The sequence below is a fragment of the Lemur catta genome, chromosome 3 (genome assembly GCF_020740605.2).
Source record: "Lemur catta isolate mLemCat1 chromosome 3, mLemCat1.pri, whole genome shotgun sequence".
Taxonomy (NCBI): Eukaryota; Metazoa; Chordata; class Mammalia; order Primates; family Lemuridae; genus Lemur; species Lemur catta.
This window is the reverse complement of record NC_059130.1, coordinates 53,881,589-53,906,098: the sequence shown is the minus strand read 5'-3', so window position 1 is coordinate 53,906,098 and position 24,510 is coordinate 53,881,589. Positions and strand designations below refer to the sequence as shown.

General features: G+C 35.1%; 1 protein-coding gene and 1 pseudogene across 1 annotated transcript in view; one reads left to right on the top strand and one right to left on the bottom strand.

The window, feature by feature from the left end:
- The window catches only part of BRDT (bromodomain testis associated), a 54,218-nt gene extending 40,825 nt beyond the window's left edge, over positions 1-13,393 (top strand). The window contains 4 exon segments of the mRNA XM_045547541.1: positions 1,308-1,408; positions 5,939-6,144; positions 6,665-6,845; positions 13,186-13,393. Coding sequence (XP_045403497.1) covers positions 1,308-1,408; positions 5,939-6,144; positions 6,665-6,845; positions 13,186-13,254 — 557 coding nt within the window. The 3' untranslated portion in view covers positions 13,255-13,393.
- A 1,781-nt stretch (positions 13,394-15,174) lies between these two features.
- On the bottom strand, positions 15,175-15,268 carry LOC123636323 (annotated as a pseudogene).
- Positions 15,269-24,510: the final 9,242 nt, after the last annotated feature.

The following is a 24,510-nucleotide window of genomic DNA, read 5'->3' as shown; positions in this document are numbered from 1 at the left end:
AGGAAAATAGAAAAAAAGAAAAAAATTTAGTTTTGATTTGTCCCCTCTGTCCTTTAGATACTAGTTAGGACCTATAGACAGGGACTAGAGAGAATTGAAACAGAAATTATCAATTAAGCTTCTTTTCTTTCCTTCTTTCCTTTCTTTCCTTCCTTTCTTTCTTCTTTCCTTCCCTGCCCTACCCCTCCCCTCCCCTTCCTTCCTACCTTCCTTCCTTCCTTTTCTCTTCTCACTCTTCTCTTCTCTTTTCTCTTCTCTTCTCTTTTCTTTCTTTTCTTTCTTTCTTCCACAGGGTCTCACTCTGTTGCCCAGGCTGGAGTATAGCTCACTGCAGCCTTGAACTCCTACTCTCAGACGATCCTCCTGCCTCAGCCTCTCAAGTAGCTGGGGCTACAGGCGTGCACCACTGTGCCCAGACAATTTTTTTTATTTTTTGTAGAGATGAGTTCTCACTATGTTGCCCAGCCTGGTCTTAAACTCCTGACCTCAAGTGATCCTTCTGCCTCAGCCTCCCAAAGTGCTGGGATTACAGGCATGAACTACTACTCCCGAGTTGACTTAAATAATAAGGAATTTGGTTGGCCTACATAACCAGTAGTACAAATATAAGTCAATCTTTTAGCCATGGCTTTATCAGAGTTGAAACTCTATTTCTGTAGTTAATCTTCACCTATAATAGTAAATGAAACATTTGTATGAAAGCCCAAGAATTAACGAGATTGCATAGTTTGTTCTCTTCATCTCAGAGAGTCAAACTTTTTTTATCTTTTAACTCTATTCCCTTGCTGGCTATTACGGCAGTCTTGTATCTCAGTTCTTCTGTTCTCTGTGTTTTGTTTGTTTTCAAATTGGCCATCCAGACAGCATCTGTCCCTGGAAGCCTTACATTGGCTTAGGAGGTCTGTTCTTCCCAAATGAGTTATTGTTGGGGAGATGGAATTACCATTGACTTGGCCTAAACACCACCCACCTCTGGAGCTGAGGTCAGTCTATAAACTGGAGAGTGCTATAGCATGGGGACAGATAAAACATATTTTAGTGGGTGAGTCACGATGTCTGCTATACTTAATGCTGACTGAAACAAACAAAAACAACAAAAAGAAGAAAAAATAAACAGGGTAACTGTCAAGTAAGAAATGTTGGTTTTACAGTATAGCAAGTCCTCATGTAGGAATACTCCAAAGTTAAGATGCATCAAAACAATCAGTCACTTTGTTTTCATAGTGTCTGACCTGGAAGCAAAAAAATCAAGTTCTTAGTAAGATGAAATATTTTAATTATACTATTCTAAAAATGTGTGCTTCTAGGTGATTCTAAACAGCTGTTGAATGGCCTAACTGTGATGCACCCATCTGGTGACAATGACACAATGGCTGTAGAATCTGAATGTCAAGTTCCTGTGCAGAAGGTAAAAGTAATGTTATTTTTTCTCACAAGTCTTGAAGGGAATTAAGATTGGGTCTAGAAGTGGTATTTTAAGCCCTAACATGAATAAGATTTTGGATCTCTAAGCCTAATTTCTTTTCTTTCTTTCTTTTTTTTTTTTTTTTTGAGACAGAGTCTTACTCTGTTGCCCTGGCTAGAATGAGTGCTGTGGCGTCAGCCTAGCTCACTGCAACCTCTAACTCCTGGGCTCAAGCAATCCTCCTGCCTCAGCCTCCCGAGTAGCTGGGACTACAGGCATGGGCCACCATGCCGGGCTAATTTTTTCTATATATATTTTTAGCTGCCCATATAATTTCTTTCTATTTTTAGTAGAGACGGGGGTCTCACTCTTGCTCAGGCTGGTCTTGAACTCCTGAGCTCAAACAATCCTCCAGCCTCGGCCTCCCAGAGTGCTAAATTATAGGCGTGAGCCACTGCGCCCGGCCTCTAAGCCTGATTTTTACCTCTGTAATTTAAACAATTACCGTGAGGAACACCCTACCTCTACCCATTGGTCTTCATGCTTGTGTTTAGTTGCAAATTCTATAATGTTGGTATTTGCCAGCTATCCAAATTTTAAAGCATGTCATAAAACTATCTTTTAGAATCTATTCTAGAGATATCTAGGAAATCTGGGGGATTTCCTAATGGAGCCTTATGTACACTTTATCTTCAAACTACACATTGATAACATTCTTCAAACAAATATTCTGGATGTTTGGGATACATTAGATACATCAGGTACTTTTCTAGGTGTTCTCAGAAACTGACTATGAACAGGATATTTATATAACACCCCCTCCCTTTCTTTTTACCTCACAAGTACTTCAGAGGACAAATCTTAGCCTTAGTGTTTAAGTTTATTGTTTAGGGACACTTAGGCAATCTAACATTTCACCGTAGGAACATACTGCTTTGGCCCTTGGGCTTTCTTAGTATCTTTGATTTTTTTACATAATTCTCTGCTAATAATTATTAGCTTTAAAGACCAACTATGTCTGATGTTGGTGTTTTATTATTGATAGGCATGCATAAGAATTATTTTAAAAGTGCCTTTTCTAAAAAAAAAAACAAAAAACAAAAAAAACCCCAAGAAACCGAAAAAACAAGATGGAGGCAGGGCAAGTTCCAACTGATTACAACCAAGATGGTGGAGAAATAGAGGTGTCACGCTGATTTCAGGAAAACATTACCCCTTCCATGAATATTTCCCCTCTTCTTTAACCTATAATTAAGACATTGCTTAAATAGAAAGGCAACAGGAACCAGAGGACCGGTTCTCTTGTGCAGGGAGAACTAGCCTCTGCTCTGTGTGTGGAGTAGACTTTCTATAGTTTCTGAATAAATCTCACTTTCATTTTTAAAAAAAGTGCCTTTTCTGACAACCAACATTAGTTTTTAATTTTATTGTTTTACTTAATAACGGAAGTATCATCCATCCCCTTTAGGATGAAAAGAATAAATTTCTTAAATATTTGATTTACTGTGTACTATAATCTTTATGTTTCTAATTTAACAAAACCTCGTAATTTTGACTGGCCCAAAATAAAGTTCAAAAACAATAAGAAAATTTCCAAAAGAACAAAGAGGTTACAGCAAAAGTAAGCACCAAAACATCGACTCTATGTCATACCATTGACACTTGTGCTACAGGTGAAAATCAGTAAAATTTTAGAATGAAAGCTTAAGAAATGGAATTGTGTAGCCTGTTCTCTTCACAACAAAGGGTCAAGTAAACTCTTTCTATCTTGACATCTTTGCCACCCTTGCTTCCTTCCTGTCAGCAGTATTAACACTTATTGAAAAGAGAGGCTACAAAATTTTGGTGCTAGAAGAAATCTGTGATAATTGGTCTTTATGAATAAATTGCAGCCCAGATGGTTCAAGCATCTTGACCAAGTAAGAAAAGGAATTAAAATAAATTATTTCAACAAACTCTCAACTTCTTATCTTTCTACTCAGAAACCCTAGCTTTGCCATTCTTTCTTCTCTTATTTACTTCTGCCTCAGGAAAAGATATCCCTTCTTGCCAAGACTAACCTATCCATCTCTGTTCTTAACTTTTTCATTCAACAGATTTATTGTGGACTTCTGTCATCTCTGTAGCCTCTATCCATTATTACTTTTTGTCTTCTTTTCCTACCACTTGTTTACATCTTAAACTGGAGTTTCTCAACTATAGCACTATTGACATTTCAGGCTGACCAAATTTTTTATTTTTTAGAGACAGGGACTCACTATGTTGCCTGGACTGGTCTCCAGCTCCTCAACTTAAGCAATCCTCCTGCCTCAGCCTCCTGAACAGCTGGGAATATAGGCACATGCCACTGTGCCTGGCTTGAATAAATTTTTTTGTTGGGGGTGGGTCTATGCATTATAGAAACCCTAGCCTCTACCTGCTAGATGCCAGTAGTACCCTTGCCCCCAGCCCCCTGTGACAACCAATATGTCTACTGACATTGCCAACTATCCTCCTGGAGGGGGGTCACCCCCAGTTAAGCGTCAGTGTATTCATTTTGTCTGGTATCTAGTTATTCCCCTGTGCCTGTAATTTTTCCCCCAAGGAAACCAGTGACTTCTAAACTAGTTGCATCCCTCCTAAAGTCTTGATGGGGCGTGAAACCAGTCTTCCACTTTTTTCTGATTGAACGTATACTATGGTGATTTCAGTTATACTCTCTATGCAGATGACTCAAATATATACTTCTAGACTTGACCTCTCATAAGTTTTAACATTTTTGACAACTTCTCAGTGCCCTACAGCCAAAGAGTTGTTAAATTCTTTCAGTTTTACTTCTAAAGATATCTCCTTTTCCCTTCCCATCAATGAAACTAGGCATTTTTGCCTTAATCTCAGCTCTTTTAACATACCTAGTCCTGGTCTGACTTACTTGAGACTCTCTTTCCTCTAATCCATTCCAATCTTAACATTCTTATATTAGTCCTCTTGATGTGTACTGCTCTGATCATATCACTCATCTGTATGAAAGCTTTAGTGGTTTCCAACTTCTGCCACCAGCAGGAAGATAAAGCACCATTACGTTGTGACCCCAGTCTAACTTCTCAGTCTTCACTAATATGCCCTGTAATTGATTGCAACTGAACTAGTCATTTCTTTCCAGATACACCTAGTAGTACCTTTGATTGTCTTCCACAAGGAATGCTTTCCATCCTCATCTATCCCTGTCAGAAGTCTTCTCATTCTTTGTGATACCTGATAAACTTTCCTATACTTCAAATCACATGTGAACTTTCTCTCCTGTTTTAGGGTCTGTCAAAATTTCATTGCAATGAAATAACAATTTCAGGACACAGAGCCAGAGACCAGGCTTTCATCCTCCTTTTATTCCCTATTAAATATACAGTTGGCCCTCCATGCAATCAACCATGGGTTGAAAATATTTGGAGAAAAAATTGCATCTGTATTGAACATGTACAGATTATTTTCTTGTCATTATTCCCCAAACAATATAGTATAACAACTATTTATGTAACATTTATATTGTATTATGTATTATAAGTAATCTAGAGATGATTTAAAGTATATGGAAAGATGTGCATAGATTATATGCAAATACTATGCCATTTGACATCAGGGACTTGAGCATCCACAGATTTTGGTATCCAAGGGAGGTACTGGCACCAATCTCCCAGGGATACAGAGGGATGACTATACTACCTGTCTTGTTTCAAATCTCTGTCAGAAGGTGAGATTCTTTAGCTGAGTAGTCACATGAAACCTGGAACTGGTATTTAGGCCATTCCATTGGTAGCGACAAAAACAGATTTTATTGGCAACTTATAGGAACGACTTTAAAAACACAACTGGGTAACCATTGGTGAAGATCTTTGTGTGTGGTGGGGTATGAGAAGGGATGTTACAACTCCTAGTAATTTGGATGACTTGGTATTTTAAAATGTAAGATATCTTATTAACAAGGCTTTTATATTGCTTACATGTTGAAAGAATAATGTTTTGGGTTATTTGGTTAAGTAAATAAAATATATTATTAAAATTAAATTTACTTAAAATTTTTTTTAGTGTGGCTATTAGAAAATTTTAAATTAACATACATAAGACATAGCTGTGTCAGAGGTTTCTCAACAAACTCCACATCATTCTTAGGGGATAATCTTATTTTGCCTTTTACTAATCATTTGTGTATTTATTTTATTTTCTCTATATGATCATAAGTATCTTAATTACTTGAGTGGTTTATGTTTACATCCCCTGCAAATTATTATGCAGTTATATTTGTGTGTGTCTTAAATTGAAATAATTGATGAGCATGCTACTTTAACTTAGTCTTAGATGAATAATTGAGTTTAGATGATGATCTGTTATCATGTTTTCTTATTTTTCTCTGGCCTTAAGTAACCTTTTAGCTTAAGTTTAGTAAAAATACATGAAGGCCTTTGGAATCTTAATTTGATCCATTACTGTATCAAAATATATTGTCTTCCTTCCAAAACTTGGCTGACACATGTAGACTGAATCAAATATTTGTTTTAGGATATAAAGATTAAGAATGCAGACTCTTGGAAAAGTTTAGGTAAACCAGTAAAAACACCAGGTATGCTGAAATCCTCAGATGAACTCTTCAACCAATTTAGAAAAGCAGCCATTGAAAAAGAAGTAAAAGCTAGAACAGAGGAACTTATACAGAAGCATATGGAACAAAATGCAAAGGAACCAAAAGTATCTCAAGAAAATCAGAGGTATGTAATTTACTAGATTAAAGGAGGCCTTGGGAAGTATAGCCATGTATTTTAAATATGTTAAATTTCTTATCTGTCAAATGACTATGATTCAGCCATTTAGTGGAACACCGAGCATATTGTGATTGCAAAAAGTACATTTCTATTGATAATTTTTCCAATAGCAGTATCTATCTTGAAGAAGATAGAAATAATCAAGTGATTAAGCTAGAAAAGATACCAATACTTAAATTACTAAATTATAAAGACATTATTTTCCAGGAATGTCTTAAAGTTTTTCCATTCTACATGTAAGAAGATAGTAGTTCACTTTTGTCACAGCTTTCCAAAACATTTTCTTTGATAATATAGATTATCCTATGTAAAATTTGACACATCAATATAAAACCTAAAAATAATGTTATAACATGAAAATGGGTATGTAGTATATTGCTTTATATTTGTCATTTAATAACATATCTATGTAATAAAAACTTTTAAGGAACTTAAAACCTACTTTGAGCTATATGGTTTCTTTAAGGGGCCTTGGAAATGGATGGACTCCAGAATCTTTTTCAAATAAAACGCAAAACAAGTGCCATGGAGAAGAGCAGAAAGAACATCAGCAGTCATTGGAAGCTCAAGATAAATGTAAACTCTGGCATCTCGAAGACCGTAATTTAGCAAGGGAGAAAGAGCAAGAGCGGAGGAGAAGAGAAGCAGTAAGTGAATTTTAGTTTACTAAATCTAACAAAGGCAAGATTTAACAGAACATAGTCTTATGTTCAAAGATATGTTCAGGGTAATTTTTCAGTTACAGTGGAATTACTTCTTTAGTGAGGATAAAGTTCTAAAATCACAGCTTAAAATAAAAATTTCTTAGTCAAAAGAGGCAAACATAATGCAATAATAGAGCCTGGATTCAAATCCTGCTTCTGTCATTTACTAGACTTTTGGACCTTGGCAATTTATTTAACCTCTCTGTGACTCAATTTCCTCACCTGTAAAGTGGGCCTAATAAGGCCTATTGTGAAGGTGAAATGAATTTACATGTATTAAGCACATGGAAAAATGCCTGTCATATAGGTGAAGTAATTTATCACTTAATAGTAATATTATTGCTCTTGAAAAATCTGTAAACCACCTATTAATTGTGACCAAAAGATATGCCTCATCTGGAGGCTGAAGTGGGATAATCGCTTAAGGCCAAAAGTTTGAGCCTAGGCGATACATGGAGACCCTGGATTTTTTTTTTTTTAAGAAGCAGGTTCTCACTCTGTTGCTGGGCTGGAGTGCAGCAGCATGATCATAACTCACTGGAACCTCAAACTCCTGGGCTTAGGTGATCCTCTTGCTTCAGCCTCCCGAGTAGCTGGGACTACAGGTGTATACCACCACACCGAGCTGATTTTTCTACTTTTTGTAGAGACGAGGTCTCACTTTTGCTTAGACTGGTCTCAAACCCCTGACCTCAAGTGATCCTCCTTCCTCAGCTTCCCAGAGTGCTAGGATTACAGGTGTGAACCACTGTGCCTGGCCAAAGTCTGCTTTTTATCAGGTGTTTAGACCAATTACGTGCAATATGATCATTGACATGGTTAAGTTTGAGCCCACCATCTTGCTCTTTGTTTTCTGTTTGTCCTGTCTGTTCTTGTTCTCTCTTTTTTTCTTCTTCTCTGCCTTCTTTTGTGTTAATAAGTTTTTTAAAGAATTCCATTTTATCTCCTTCATTAGCCTATTATCAGTAATTCTTTGTTTTCTTATTTTAGTGTTTGCTTTAGGATTTATAGTATATACCTTTAATTTATCACCCTCTACTTTCTTTTTTTTGTTTGTTTTTTTTGAGACAGAGTCTCACTCTGTTGCCCGGGCTAGAGTGAGTGCCGTGGCGTCAGCCTAGCTCACAGCAACCTCAAACTCCTAGGCTTAAGCGATCCTACTGCCTCAGCCTCCCGAGTAGCTGGGACTACAGGCATGCACCACCATGCCCGGCTAATTTTTTCTCTATATATTTTTAGTTGTCCAGATAATTTTTATTTCTATTTTTAGTAGAGACGGGGTCTCGCTCTTGCTCAGGCTGGTCTCGAACTCCTGACCTCGAGCAATCCACCCGTCTCGGCCTCCCAGAGGGCTAGGATTACAGGCGTGAGTCACTGCGCCCGGCCACCCTCTACTTTCTATTTATGTTATACCATTTCACGTTTAATGTAAGAGCTTTACAATAACGTACTTCCATTTCTCCCCTCTCAGCCTTATGCTATCTATTGCTTAAACACTCAAATTATCCCTTAAAAATTTTAAATAATAATTTCTTAAAGATTTTATATTTACCTGTGCAGTTACCATTTCCAGTGCTCTTCATTCTTTTGTTCAGATCCAGATTTCTAAATAGTATAATTTTCCTTTTTCCTAAAAGACTTCCTGTTAACATTTTTTATAGTGTAAGTCCACTGGTGATAAATTCTTTCAGCTTTTGTGTCTCTGAAAATACCTTTATTTGGCCTTTATTTTTTTTTCATTGAGAGACTATTTTTTAGAGCAGTTTTAGGTTCATAGCAAAACTGAGCTGAACATACAGAGTTACCACATACTGTACTCGCTCTCTCTCCACACACATACCCTCTCCCACCATCAACATCAACACATCATTGTCAACCTTAGTTTATCAAGCAAAGTCCATAGTTTACATTACAGTTCACTCCGTGTAGTTTCTGTGCATTTTGACATATATCAACCATTTGACATATCTGTGTGATGACATATATCAACCATTAAAGTTCCATACAGAATAATTTGCCTGCCCTAAAACTTCCCTATGCCCCACCTATTTATCCCTCCCTCTCAAAACCCTGGCAACCACTGATATTTTTACTGTCTCCATAGTTTTGCCTTTTCCAAAACATTATATAGTTGAAATCATACAGTATGTAGCCTTTTTAAATTATCTTCTTTCACTTAGCAATGTGCATTTAGGGTTCCTCTGTATCTTTTTGTGGCTTGATAGTTCATTTCTTTCAAACAATTAATTATTCTAATTGACAGTTAAAATCGTATATATTTATGGTATACAACATGATGTTTTGAAACATATGAAACATTGTGGAATGGCTACATCAAGCTAATTAACATGCATTAGCTCACTTTTTTTTTTTTGTGGTGAGAACCCTTAAAAATCTATCCATAGTGATTTTTGAGCATACAATACATTGCTATTAACTATAGTTACCATATAGTACATTAGATCTCTTCAATTTATTGCCATCTGAACTTTTGTATTCTTTGAACAATACTCCTCCCTCCTTAGCCTCTGGTAACCACCATTCTATTCTCGTTTTCTATGGGTTCAGCTTTTTAAGATTCCACATGTAAGTGAGGTCATATGGTATTTATCTTTCTGTGCCTAGCTTATTTCACTTAACATAATGCCCTTTAGGTTCATCCAGGTTGTTGCAAATGACAGGATATCCTTTTTAATGACCAAATAGTATTCCATTGCATACTATTCCAATATATACCATATTTCCTCTATCCATCCAGCCATTTATGGACACTTAGGTTGATTCCATATCTTGGCTATTGTGATAGTTCATTTCTTTTTGGCACAGAATCATATTCCATTGTATGGATGGATGTACCACAGTTTAGTTATTTATTTACTTAATTGAAGGACATCTTGGTTACTTCCAAGTTATGGCAATATGAATAAAGCCACTATAAATATTTGTGTGGATGTGTTTTCAACTTGCCTTCAATTTTTTGAAAGACATTTTGGTTGAATAAAAAATTCTAGATTGTTAGTATTTTTTCTTTCAGTACTTATAAAGATACTCCTTCAATGTCTCATTGTTTGCATTGTTTAGGATGAGAAATCTGATATCATTATCTTTGTTCCATTGTATAGAACATGTCTTTCCTCCACTGCTTTTAACATTTGTATCAATCCCTGGGTTTCAGCAGTTGTTTTCTTCATGTTTCTCGTGCTTTGTTGAGCTTATTGGATATGTGTGTTTATAGTTTTCATCAAGGTTGGAAAAATTTTGGCCATTATTTCTTCAAATAATGTCCCCCTCATTCCCTTTTCAGGACTCTAATTACTCATGTATTAGGCCACTTAAAGTTGTCTCACAGCTCACATTAATGATGCTCTTTTCATTTTTTAAATTCTTTTTTTCCTTTTGGGTTTCATTTTGGATAAATCCACTAATATTTTCTTCAGTGTCTGTAATCTTCTGTTAATTCCATCCAGTATTTTTCATCTCAGTCTCTTCTTTGTAGATAGTGTTTTTCTGCTTCTTTGCATACCTGGCAACCATTAATGCCAGATTTTGCACATTTTACCTTGTTGGGTGCTAGGTATTTTTATAATCCTGGAAAAGACATGTAAATTCATAGGACATATGAGAACATTAGTTTGAGAAGAAAAGAGCCATTGGCTTTGGCTTTGGTTAAAATACAAATTAATTTTCTAGAAATTAATGAACAAAAGTTTTGTCAGCCTCATGTTTTATAATAAGATAGAAACAAATGCATATAACAGTGTTGTAACATATGGTAGAGTTTACATTAGAACAGTGTGGTCTGTTTTATTTTGTTTTGTTTTGTTTTGTTTTTGAGGCAGGGTCTGTTCTGTTCCTCGAGCTAGAATGCAGTGGTGTTATCATAGCTCACTGAAACCTCAAACTGGGCTTGAGCAATCCCTGTGCCTCAGCCTCCCAAGTAGCTGCATGCCACCATGCCTGGCTAATTTTTCTATTAGAGACAGGGTCTGGCTATGTTGCTTAGGCTAGTCTCAAATTTCTGGCTTCAAGCAATCCTCCTGCGTCAGCCTCCCAAAGTGTGAGGATTACAGGTGTGAACCACCGTGTCTGGCCTGACCAGCGTGGTCTTATGGAACTTTCTACAGTGATAGAAATTGCTTTGTCTGTTTGATCAAATCAATAGCGGCTAGGCACATACGGCTATGGTGCAGTTGAAATGTGGCTAAGGCAACTGAGAAACTGAATTTTAAACTTTATTTAATTTTAATTAATTTACATTTAAATAGTAATTTTTTGATATTGTCTTAATTTTGTGGTTTTTAGGAACTCATTATTAAATGTCATTAATACTTGACCAGAAGTTTTTCTCTAGCGACCTAAGAATTTCTCCTGTTGGCACTCGCAAGGACATGACTTCAGTCTCCCCAAGCGATTTCATAGCAGCCTAGTTGCCACTTAACAACCCAACTAGGTAACCTGATATGATCCCCAATATCATAAGCACTTTTCTGGAAATTGACTAGACTTGGAATCCATGGAAATGTGACTAATCATGTCACATCCTAGCAGTTCAATAAGTATCAACCTGATTTTAGATCTACCTGCTATCATTCTTGACAGCTCAACCTCTTACCTTGCTGTTGACAGATTCATACTCTAAAAAGCTATATTACAGGCCAGGCGTAGTGGCTCACACTTGTAATCCTAGCACTTTGGGAGGCCGAGGCAGGAGGATCATTTGAGGTCAGGCATTTGAGGTTGCTGTGAGCTAGGCTGATGCCATGGAACTCTAGCATGGGCAACAGAGCAAGATTCTGTCAATCAGTAAATCAATCAATAAACTAACTAACTAACTATGATAACTTGACACTTAGCAGAGCTTCCAAAAGTTCACTTCATGCCAGTTCCCTTGACCAAGTTTTTGAATAGTTGAAGAGTATATTAGGACCACGGAGAAAGGAATCCAGAGAACATTAGCTAGTATTAAAATCATGGTATCTAAGGTTAATTGGTATAGAGAATAACCACTTTTCTATCAATAATTGTTCCACATGCACAGATTTTAGTCAATATGGAAGAAAGTCTAAATAAGCCTATCCATACAACCTTTAAATAAAAACAGGTTTCATTACATGCTCTTCAAATTTTGCAGTATGTCTGGATACTTATAGCAGTATCACATGATATTTAAACTAGGACAACATATCCAACTCTTATTTTGGAGGCTTAAAAAGAACTTTGAGGAACTATCTAGGAAGACATTTGGCATCCTAGGAACTGGGCATTAGGAAGGTAGCCTGGGTTAGGATTTAAGAAGTATCCTTTGTCCCCAAGGCAAATTTTAAGAAATTTTTGTAGTTTGTAAGAGTTAGACATACTTTTTAAAATATATTTTTGTTGGTAAATTGTAATTCCAAATCTTTTCCCACATAGCTTAATGAGAAAGCTAAGTCCCATTCAGGATGCCAACCAACTGATTACAAACTGGTGCTTTTACCTACCACTCTGGTCTCTTGCTGTTTATTGATTAAAAAAAATTTGTTGAATTTTAATATTTGCTGTCATTTCAGATGCTAAAGAATATCTAACCCTTATAACAAAGGCATTTAGAAAAGGCTTCAGGGAGTCTCTCTGAACCCATTCTGGTTCTAGGAGCTACCCTTAACAAAAAAAAAAGAGAAAAGAAAAGTCTTCAGATTATAGTTAACATTTGTTTCCTTTGTCTTAATTAGCATTTTTGGTATTTTTATACAGCTTTTTAACACTTAATAAAGTATTCTGCTGAGTGTTGTACATGCAATCTGATGCAATCTTCATAAATATCTATACATAAAATAGACTTGGTTAAGTAATTTGTTTTAGGTTACACATAACTGGCAGAATCAAGGCAAGCCCATAGGCTTAATACATATAATTCTCTCACAGAGGGAAGATATTGGTTCATTCAGAAAATAATTTTATGCGGCTAGCACTATGTTGGTTATAGAAATAAATAAGACAGTGTGCTCTCAGGTCATGTTCTTATTAATACCCACTTGGTCAACATTGAGAGTTTTCTGTCTTACTTGAAGACAAAGGTCAAACTTAGTGTTCTTATAGGTTTTAATTTTTATTTGTCACATGAACAATATATTAAAATCAGGTAATATTTGAACAGAAATAAAAAATTATGTACAAATGTATTATGTTAAATAGTTTTCATTTTGTGTAATCTGTTCCCAAATGTTGCATAATCATTTTATATAGTTGTTAATAAAGGTATACATTTTAAAGTAACATTACAATTTTCTCCTCTTTTTTACAGATGGCGGGTACCATTGATATTACTCTTCAAAGTGACATTATGACAATGTTTGAAAACAATTTTGATTAAAACTGAGTTTTTAAATTATCCATCAACTTAAAATGAATGATAAAAGATTAAAATGCACATGGTAAAATGATTGCTTTCAGATACCAATCTTATGTTGCATTTTGACTGCTCTAAAATGATTAAACAATTTTCAGTTACATTTTTTAATAGCTATATGTTCATTTTTTAAATGATATAATTCACAGGAAATTTTATAATTTTGGATCCCTAAAATTTGAATAAATTCCAGATGTTATTCATTCTATAAATAATTGTCTATGTTATAGGCCCTGTTCTAAGCAATGAAAATCCAAAAGAGATAGCCTCTGCTTGTTTTAAAATGAAGACTATGGTTTTCTAATTCAATAAGTGAAAAATAATGAAGAACATATAAAAGTGTATTAAAAACATAGTTCCTGTTGAGTTTTTAACTTTTAAAACAAATATTTGTCTGTGTTCAAAAATATTTAGAGCTTCTAAGAAATAATTGGTTTTATTGAGTGTCAGATTACATAAGATTCTCTGATGGTTCTATATCCAAAATTTACACTGAAATTTAGTTTAACAAAATATTACCTATGGTTTGAAAGATGTTGAATTTCAGGCCAAATAACTAAATATTTTAGTAATATCTAATAGTGAATATATGTAAGTAAGTTTCTATAGGAACTTATGAGACATTTCTTAATATGCATGTGTGATAGCAATGAATGTTTAAATATTTTACTTAACAGACTTTTATTTAAATATTCTGTAAAATATTTCTGTTTTATCATTTTCAAGTTGTATTTATGTATAAATCATGTGTATCAGTTTTATGTATTTTACAATTTTGAACTCTTATTTAAAGTGTAACAGTGATTCAGGCAGTGTTCTGATACCATCTAAAGTTAAAATTCAAAACATATGTGTATTATATAGAGAAAGAGAAAAAATTTTCTTGACTTCTTTATTTTTATAATTTATATGAGAAATTTTGAAATATCTTTAAACTGTAAGGCATTTTAAAAACATAATTAACTACTGGTTAAAATAGTGGTGTTGCCTTCATGACACAGCCAGAATTAAAGTGATAGTTATTCCTATCCAACTCTATTTTTAACTAAGAAATCTGTATGTATATGCTAAACACTATGTATTATATTATTGTCCTAAAAGTTTATATATATAATTTTATGTACATAATATAAAAGATTATAGAGACCTACATTATGGTTACTGTGTTTTACCAACTTGATGATTAACCTATTCTTAGGCTGTAAGGGGCCTGGCACATGATAGATACTTAAACTTTTAGTAGGTTAGTTGAAGTCAGTTTGGTAAAGGAAAATATCGATTTGTAATTGATCCTTCCTGTATTGTACACTATTTTTTAGTAAAAGATTGTTTCGCTTCTCTTACTGCATACAGCTGTCTTCAACTAAAGTCTGATTTTGCGAGGACCCATTTCTCATCCCTCTGCAACTCATAAAACCGTTTCATTGTGTTTTCTGGGATTCACAGTAAGTCAGCAACAACATACCCTATACAGTAAATCTTTTTGCTTATTTCTTTCCTCTTTTTGTTCTGAATTGTTCTGAAAGTACAACTCAGACCAGATGCATCAGTATCATCTAGAAATTTTTTTTTAGAAATACAAATTCTCAGACTTAATACTTACTAAATCAGAAACTCTGGGCATGGGGGCCAGCGGTCTACAGTTGAACAAACCTTCCAGGTGATTCTCATACACACTGAAGTTTGAGACCCGCTGCTCTTACAGAGTCCTGCAGCCTCCCATTTAGCACTTGTTTTCTCATGGTCTTTTTTCTCCTCTCCCTCCCCGCCCCTCCCCTCCTCTCTCTTCTCTTCCTTTTCTTCCTTCTTTCCTTCCTTTCCTTTCCTTTCTTTTCTTTCTCTTTTTCTCTCTCTTTCTTTCCCTTCCTTCCTTCCTTTCATTCCTTTCTTTCTTGTAATGTGCTGTGGTAACAAGGGAAGCACATCTCATATAGGAGTGTGAAAACCCAATCATCACACTTATGAACTACAAAAGGATCACCTTGTGGTTTTTCTTACCTTTGTAGTGCCACTTGCAGACCATTCTCTCTCTGCCTCCCTCCCTAAAAAACCCCACCTTTAAATTTTTCATGATCATCAGACTATATCACCCATAATCATTTACCATCCCTGGTTCACTCCGTGTTCCCAAAGGTTTTAGTCTCTATCTTACTATTACTCTCCAATTGACACTTCTCAGTCCTTTGACCTCTCTGCTAATGATCTTGATGAGCAGGGTTAGCCTCAGCCACTTACTCCTTTCCCATTACCAATAACTGAACCCCTTCCTTAGTCTCAATTTCTAGCATCCTATTCTCTCACTACTTCCTCCTGTCTTTTTCTGGCTTACTCCGTATAGGCCCTTGACTCCTTCAATTCTTAGACTTCACCAGGACTTAACAATCCATTAACCCTAGAGCTTTTCACAGTACCTCTCTCCTACATGCCCTCCCTTCTCTGCTTATCCTAAATTTGTAGTACGTTATAATAATTACTCCCTTGCATACTCTCTCAACTCCATTCATTGCTTTTTTCTTTGTTATATTTATTTGGCAAAACTCAAATCCTTATTAAAGCTGACTGCTTATTTTACACTGATGAAGCTGAATAACCAGTTTCATTTTAAATTTTTGAGCATCAACTCAAATGAGCCTTAATGCTGCCCAGAAATCTGTTTCCATGATCTGTTCGCTCTCCCTAGGCAGTCAACTATTTTATATATCTCCATTCTACTCAGATCTCCAGCCAATACCACCTCCCCCATCGTCAGTCCCTGCTACCTTTTTCTTGCTTCTTTTTCACTGAGAAGGGAACCAATCTGAGGAGACCTTCCACAAACTTGCAGTACCACAGCTACAAGTATCACTGTTCCTATGCTCTGCTCTCCCCTCCATTACTAAGGATGAATTGTTTGTGCTTTCAGTTAAGGTGAATCTCTGTATGAGTTTTTTCCATCTTCCCAAGGACATTGCTCCAGCAGTTCTGATTTCCACAGTCAATGTTCCCTCCTATAGATAATTATCATCATACAAACTGGTTTTTCTGGAAAATCAATTCAGTCAGAAGAAAACATAGGCTTTCTTCTTTAAGTTGCCTCCTCATATCCTTGGCCCATTCTTTTTTATCTTTGTAGTAATTTTTCTTTTTTTTTTAAGAGAGATGGGGTCTTACTTTGTCACCCAGGCTGGAGTCCAGTGCCACAATCATAGCTCATTGCAGCCTCAAACTTCTGGGCTCAAGCAATCCTGTCTCAGCCTCCCAGGGAGCTGGTACTACAGGCATGTACCACCCCTGCCCTCACTACTGTTTTTCATTTTTCTTAGTGACAGGGTCTCCCTGTGTTGCCCAGGCTGGTCTTGAAGTGGACTGAAGCTATCCTCCCATCTCAGCCTCCAGAGTAGCTGAGATTATAGGCATGAGCTTTAGTAATTTTTTAAAAATTATTAAGACAACACTCACTCTTTAAATTGTATAATTCAGTGGTTTTTAGAATATTCTCTCTATATGGAAATTCTTGTTTCTTTATAATTTTTTATATATTCTGGATATTAACATTTTGTGTCACAAATATTGTCTCTATATCTTACTTGTTAATTTATCAATTTGTACAAAATTGTGTAGAAACTGACACTTGAAACCAATTTGCCAGTTCAAAAATCATGTTGCAAATCATTTATATATGAATATTTTAGATATGATTTAAAGGTAAAATTTAGAGATATTTTCTCGCCTTCCACCCCAATTATTGAGAGATGAAAGCTTGTATACTATTCTGGCTTCTTTATGCTTATCCAAACATAGACATGTAGAGGATTTGAGGGACTTGTTTTTTATAAAAATATGGTTATCTATACATGTTACTTGGTAGCTGATTTTTTTTTAATGCATTAAGGTCATTAGATGAATATATACTAATTCATTCTTTTTAAATCTGTACAGCATTTAGTAGTATAGGTATAATTTATATAAATAATCTCCTGTTCCTTTAGTTACTTACAGCCTTTTCCCATGATGAACAATGAAGTAATAGCCTGTTTATATAGCCTTAAATAAGTATTCTTCTATTTCTAAAGGGTAGAGCTCTTATAATGGGATTGCTGGGTCAGAAGGTATAGTCAAAGGGAGTAGTTTTCATTTTAATTGATGGTGCCAGTAACTGTTCCAAAAAACTTTAGAGCAGTCCACATTCCTGTAAGTTTGAAAATACCACCTTCCCATTGTCCTCACCAGCCCCAGATGTTCTTGTCCTCATTTTTTGTTAACATAAATGAAAAAATTACAACTTGTTTCTTTAGTTTGTATTTCCCAGACTACAAGTGGAATTGGTCATTTGTTTGCCATGTGAGTTGCTCTGATTTTCTTTTTCTTCTTCCTTTTTTTTTCTTTTTTTCTTTTTTTGGTTTTAGATGTTGGAATTTTTTGTTTTGGAATTTTTTTTTATAATTTATTGTTTGTCTTTTAAGGTTTGTCTTTTTTTCCATTAAAATTTTAAATTTCATGTGGTCATTCTTTTCTTTCATGGTGTCTGGATATTCTGTCTTGTTTAGATGTGTGTCCCTACATTGAGATGATAAAATATTCTTATATTTTTTTGCACTTAGAAGTCTAGATATAATTAATTTTTACACAAAATTCCAGATGTATTAAAGATATTTTTCTATATGATATGAGTTAGGGGACTAGCTTTCTTTTCTTTCAAATGAATTGTCAGTTATGCTACCACAAGTTGCTTATTAAACCTCTGAATTGCATAACTGTCACTCCATAAGAAATTTATAACACTTTATCTAATTTGTAAAAGTTGTACGAACCTATACATCATTAGGATTTTGATGGAGATGAGAATTAAACTTAGAGACCTACCAATTTTATTTCCAGCTTTACAAATATATCCTGCATGGAATCCATTTTTTGAGACACTGCCAGTCTCAAAAGAAGCAGGGGAGTTCCAGCCCCAAATTAGTTGGGAGCAGAGCAGTAAGCAACTGGGATAGTGGGGCTTCTTTGAGGTCAGTTGCTTGGATCCATGTTAGGATGCTAATTGTACCATGAGCCAATGGTGAGGTGAGAAAGGTAAAGGAAGGTCTTCAAGAGACCAAAGATCCCAGGCTGACTATAAGCAGAAGCCAGATCACCACAAATTAAGAGCAGGAAATCAGCTCATGATCAAATCTGAATGACATTAAAAAGCAAGCCACAATGAATGAAAGCAGAAACAATGAATAACAAATGTAGACCCACTACCTCTCACCCTATTCTAGCTAGGACTTTAGTAAAGAAAGTGTTGAAATAGACTCAATTTTTTAAATCTCAACCCATGGGTTAAAAGAATTAGACACAGGTGAAGAGAAAATTAGTGAGCTAGAAGATATATCCAAATAAAGATACCAGGATACAGCACAGAGAGACAAGAAGGAAAATGCAAAAGAGATATTAAGAGATTTAGAGTAGGGGTTGGCAAACTGTGGCCCACAGGTCAAATCAGGCTTGCTGCCTATTTTTGTAAAGTTTTACTGGAACACAGCCACATCTTTTATTTCCATAATGTCTGTGGCTGCTTTTGTGTTGTAATGACAGAGTACAGTAGTTGTAACAAGACTGTGTGGCCCTCAAAACCTAAAATATTTACTATCTAGCCTCTTGCTGAGAAAGTGTCAGAAAGCTTGCCAACCGTTAATCTACAGCATAGAGTGAAAAGATCTAACATACATCTAATCAGAGTCCTTAGAACCAACCATGAGAACAAGGAGAGTCATTATTTGAGGAGACAATAACTGTGATTTTCTTAAAATTAAGAAAAATGAATCCTTTTATCTCAAACAAAAAGAAATCCGTACCTAAGACATTTTTTCCATGTCCTGCCCAACACCATAAGCAAGTAAAATTTTGCAAGTAGCTAGGGAAAAGGAGCTACATAGGAGCTTATTTTTGTTTCAACAAATATAACAATGTTATTGGCAACAATGAACACTAGAAACAGTGAAGTTAAATCTTAAAAGTTTTGAGAGAAAAATTGTCAGCTCGAAATATGGAGAAATTCTGGAGGGCTGTGTTTTTTCTAATATTAAACACACGTGTTAATCTTGCAATTTATTTTCTCTTTGTGTATCTGTATACAGCTTTTCTCTGCAGCACAATTTCTCTTGACAATGTCCCTTAGGATACAATTATTTATCAGCGACTAAATGTATCTTAATCAGGGCTGCTTCGGTTTTTTTCATTAACAAAGTTTATACATATGTTAGCATATAGTTTTTTTGCATCCTATTTATGTCTGAAATATTTGTCACAGGAGAGTGTGTGCTGATGGGATTCTAAGTTTGTGTAGTTTAAAAGTTTTTTTGAGCAAGGAAAGGAAAAGCTGTATGCATTTCATTGCTGACTTCGGTTCCTTTCAGATTACATTCATAGGTCTGTGTGTATACAATATAAAGAATGATCTGAAGTAATTGTGCTGTTTTTGTGTTTATCCACTACACTTTGATTAAATAAAAAGGAAAACTGGAGTGGGGGGAGTCAGTTTGAGATTCTGAACCCAGCAAAACTATTAAAAGGAGGGTGAAATAAAAAGAAAGTTTACCACAAAACGTTTTCCTCTAAAGGAAATGGAGGAGGAATATTCCATTTTCATGGAAAGTAAAGCAGTTTGAGTGGTCCTACTCCACCTTGTAGTTATGCTACCTAGAACATGCGGTCTGTAAAATTGGTGCAGCACAGGAAGATAGGGTCAGAGGATCTCACAGAATATCTTTTATGGCCAGACTTGGAAGACATTTATAATTCTTGACTCATATCCTTCTCACCAGAACCCAATCTCTTATCCACACCTGACTGCAAGTAGGGACACTCAGAGAAACACACAAGTATTGGTAATTCTCTGCCACACACAGATTAGTTTACTTCAGAGGAAATACATACACCTAATCAACATGAAAAGATGCTCAGCCTTCTTAATACCGAGAGAAATGAAAATTGAGGCCATAGAAGATACCAATTTTACCCCATCAAATTAGCTAAAGTGATACCTCTAGCATATTCAAGTATTAGCAAGGATTAGTGGGAACTCATACACAGGTGATCAGGAATGTAAATAGATATAACCATTCTGGAAAATAATTACATTATTTTATAAAATTGAATAGTTATATAGTCATGATTCAGCAATTTCCTCCAGGTATATAAACTATTACAAACCAGGAGGAGATATGTATAAGAACATAAAAACATGTATAGACAAAGATCATAATTAATAAGGAAGGAGAGAGAGAAGAGGAGAAGCAAAGAAGGAAAGAAAGAACCAACGCAAATACTGTTGATAGGAGAATGAAAAAAACTCTGGCATAATCTCAAAATGGAATATTATAAAAAATAAATTAACCATGATTATATGCAATAATATAGAAGAATGATATATAATGTTGAGCTCTCCTGCATTTTTGTGAATGCTGTTTCAATTTATAATTGGCTAATGCTAGGATATGGAAAAGCTATTGACTTTTGTATACTTACCTTGTATCTAGGCATCTTACCAAATTTTCTTATTAAGGAAAGTGTTTTGAAGTTTATAGAAATATAACAATCTGCAAACATGTATTTTTGTCTCTTTTCTAATTTTTATGTTAATTTTTATGTTCCTTTTGGTTTATTTCCTTAGCTTGAATTTTCAAAAATAATGTTAAATAATAGAACTAATAGCAACCTTTCTTTCTTATTCAGAGTTTTAAAGTAAATGGCTAAAGCCTATTTTACCATAGGCTACTGTTTTTTGGTAACTGTAGTGTTTAAGCAGTTTCTTTCTGCCTGAATTAATTTAGCTTTAAAGGAATAGCTGCTAAATTTTAACACATTCCTTTTTTGGCATCTGTTGATATAATTACATGGGTTTTCTTATACAAATGTTGATGTGTTATGTTTATAGATTTTCTGATGTTGGGCCATTCTTACTTTCCTGGAATAAAACCTCTATAGTTATATTGTATTATTAATATGATACACTGCTAGATCCAATTTCTAGTACCTTATTTATAGTTATTGAAATAATTTTCATAGGTTAAATTGGTATATACTATAATTTTTGAGTTATCTTTATCATATTTTGGTATTATCCATAAATTAAGGAACTTATTTGGTCTGAATGAATTTAACAGGAATTCTCTCTTATTTAAAAGTAGATAGGACATAAGCAACCAATATATCTAATTTGCATATGTAGAACACTCCATTCAAAAACATAATAATATACATTTTTTTTTTTCAAATACCCATAGAACCTTCACCCAGACAGGCCACGTCCTGGGTCATAAAACAAACTTAAAAGAAATCATTGGAAAATAAGTGGATTAAATAAATTATTGGAATTTTTTTAAGTTAGAAAAAAAAGAATAGAAATCATATAGAATATGTTCTTTGACCATAATAGAATCAAATACAAGTCAATAATAGAAAGACAACAGGAAAATCTCTAAACACATAATTAAGTTACAATCAATGGGGTAAAGAGGAAGACTTATAGGAAATTTTAGAAAGTACATAGAAATGAATGACAATGAAAATACAACATATCAACATAAATATAATGCAGTTAAAAAGTACTGAGAGAAATTTATAAGTGCTAAATGCTTGCATTAGAAACAGGGAAAGGTCTCAAATCCGTAAGTTCCCTAACTTAAGAATAGGAAGAACAAAGTACAGTTGACCCTTGAACATGGGTTTAATCTATGCAGGTCCATTCTTCTGCCTTTGGCACCCCTAAGACAGCAAAACTAAACCCTCCTCTTCCTCCTTCTCAGCCTACTCAACGTGAAGACAAGGAGGATGGAGACCTTCATGATGGTCCACTTCCACTCAATGAATAGTAAATATATTTTCCTTATGAATTTCTTAGTAACCTTTTCTCTGGCTTACTTTATTGTAAGAATACAGTATATAATATACAAAATATGTTAATTGGCTGTTTCAATCAATAGTAGGCTATTAGTTAAGTTTTGGGGGAGTCAAAAATTAGATAAGGATTTTTGACAGTGAGAGGGATGAGCACCCATAACCCCCACATTGTCCAAGGATCAACTGTGTAACTGTCACACAGTGCTGAAATAAACTCAAAATTGAGGTTGAGCACAGTGGCTCATGCCTGTAATCCTAGCACTGTGGGAGGCCAAGGCGGGAGAATTGCTTGATCTCGGGAGTTCAAGACCAGCCTGAGAAAGAGTGAGATCCTGTCTCTACAAAATAATCATAAAAATTAGCCAGGTGTGGTGGTGCACACCTGTAGTCCCAGGTATTCAGGAGGCTGAGGCAAGAGGATCGCTTGAGCCCAGGAGTTTGAGGTTGCTGTGAGATTGGCTGATGCCATGGCACTCTAGCCCAGGTGACAGAGTGAGACTCTGTTTCAAAAAAGAAAAAAAAAACAAACCCAAAACAAAAACCAAAACACAAAAAACAAAATTGTACAGCCACTCTGCCCATGATAGGTTCTTATACAAATATATAGAAAAAAATTATACAGCCACTCTGGAAACCAGTATGACAGTTTCTCAGGAAGTTAAATGCACACTTACCACCTGACCCAGCAATCCCACTTCCAGGTATTTATCCAAGTGAAATAAAAACATATGTTCACTGATAGCCCTCTTGCTAGATTGACAGGAAGAAGAAAATAAAGGGCTCTAATAAGTTCAATTAGAAATGAAAAATGAGAGGTCACAACAGACATCACAGAAATATAAAACATCATCTTTAAATACTATGAAAATCTCTATGCCCCAAAACTTCAAAACATGGAGGAAATAGACAAATTCTTAGAAACACACAACCTACCTAGACTCAATCAGGAAGAAATAGAATTCCTGAATAGACCAATATCAAGCACAGAAATTGAAGCAGCAATAAAAAAATCTTACAATAAACAAACGTCCTGGACCAGATGGGTTCACACCTGAATTTTGCCAAACCTACAAAGAAGAACTGATACCATTACTGCAGAAATTATTCCACAACATTGAGAAGGATGTAATGCTCCCCAACTCATTCTACGACGAAGCCAATATCACCTTGATACCAAAGCCAGGAAAGGACACAACAAAAAAAGAAAACTACAGCCCAATATCCCTTATGAATATAGATGCAAAAGTTCTCAAAATCTTAGCAAGCCAAATTCAACGGCACATCAAAAAAAAAATTCATCATGACCAGGTGGGCTTTATCCCAGAGATGCAAGGATGGTTCAACATACGTAAATCTATAAATGTAATACACCATATAAATAAAAGCAAGAACAAAGACCATATGATTCTCTCAATAGATGCAAAAAAGCATTTAACAAAATTCAGCACACTTTTATGATAAAAACTCTTAATAAAATAGGCATAGATGGGTCATACCTCAAAATTATTAAAGCCATATATGATAAACACACAGCCAATATCATACCAAATGGAGAAAAATTGAAAGCATTCCCACTTAGAACTGGAACCAGACAAGGTTGCCCACTATCTTCACTTCTATTCAACATAATGCTGGAAGTCCTTGCTAGAGCAATCAGACAAGAGTGGGGAATCAAGGGTATCCAAATGGGGGCAGAAGAGGTCAAACTCTCACTCTTTGCTGACGATATGATATCTAGAAAACCCCAAAGATTCAACCAAGAGGCTCCTGGGATTGATAAATGAATTCAGCAAAGTCTCAGGATACAATATCAATGCACACAAATCAATGGCATTCATATTCACCAGTAACAGTCAAGCTGAAAAGCAAAGACTCAACACCTTTCACAACAGCATCAAAGAAAAATATTTAGGAATATATTTAGCTAAGGAGGTGAGAGACCTATATAGGGAGAACCATGAAACACTGAGAAAAGAAATTGTAGAGGATGTAAACAGATAGAAAACCCTAACATGTTCATGGATTGGCAGAATCAATATTGTTAAAATGTCCATACTACCTAAAGTGACCTATAGAATCAATGCAATCCCTATGAAAATAGCATCATCATTTTTTGCAGATCTAGAAAAAATAATTCTATGCTCCGTATGGAATCAGAGAAGACCTTGTATAGCTAAAGCAATCTTAAGCAAAAAGAACAAATTGGGAGGCATCAGTCTACCAGACTTTAAGCTTTACTACAAGGCTATAGTAACCAAAACAGTATGATACTGGCACACGAACAGAGATATAGACCTTTGGAACAGGACTGAGAATGCAGATATAAAACCATCTTCATATTGTCATCCAATCTTTGAC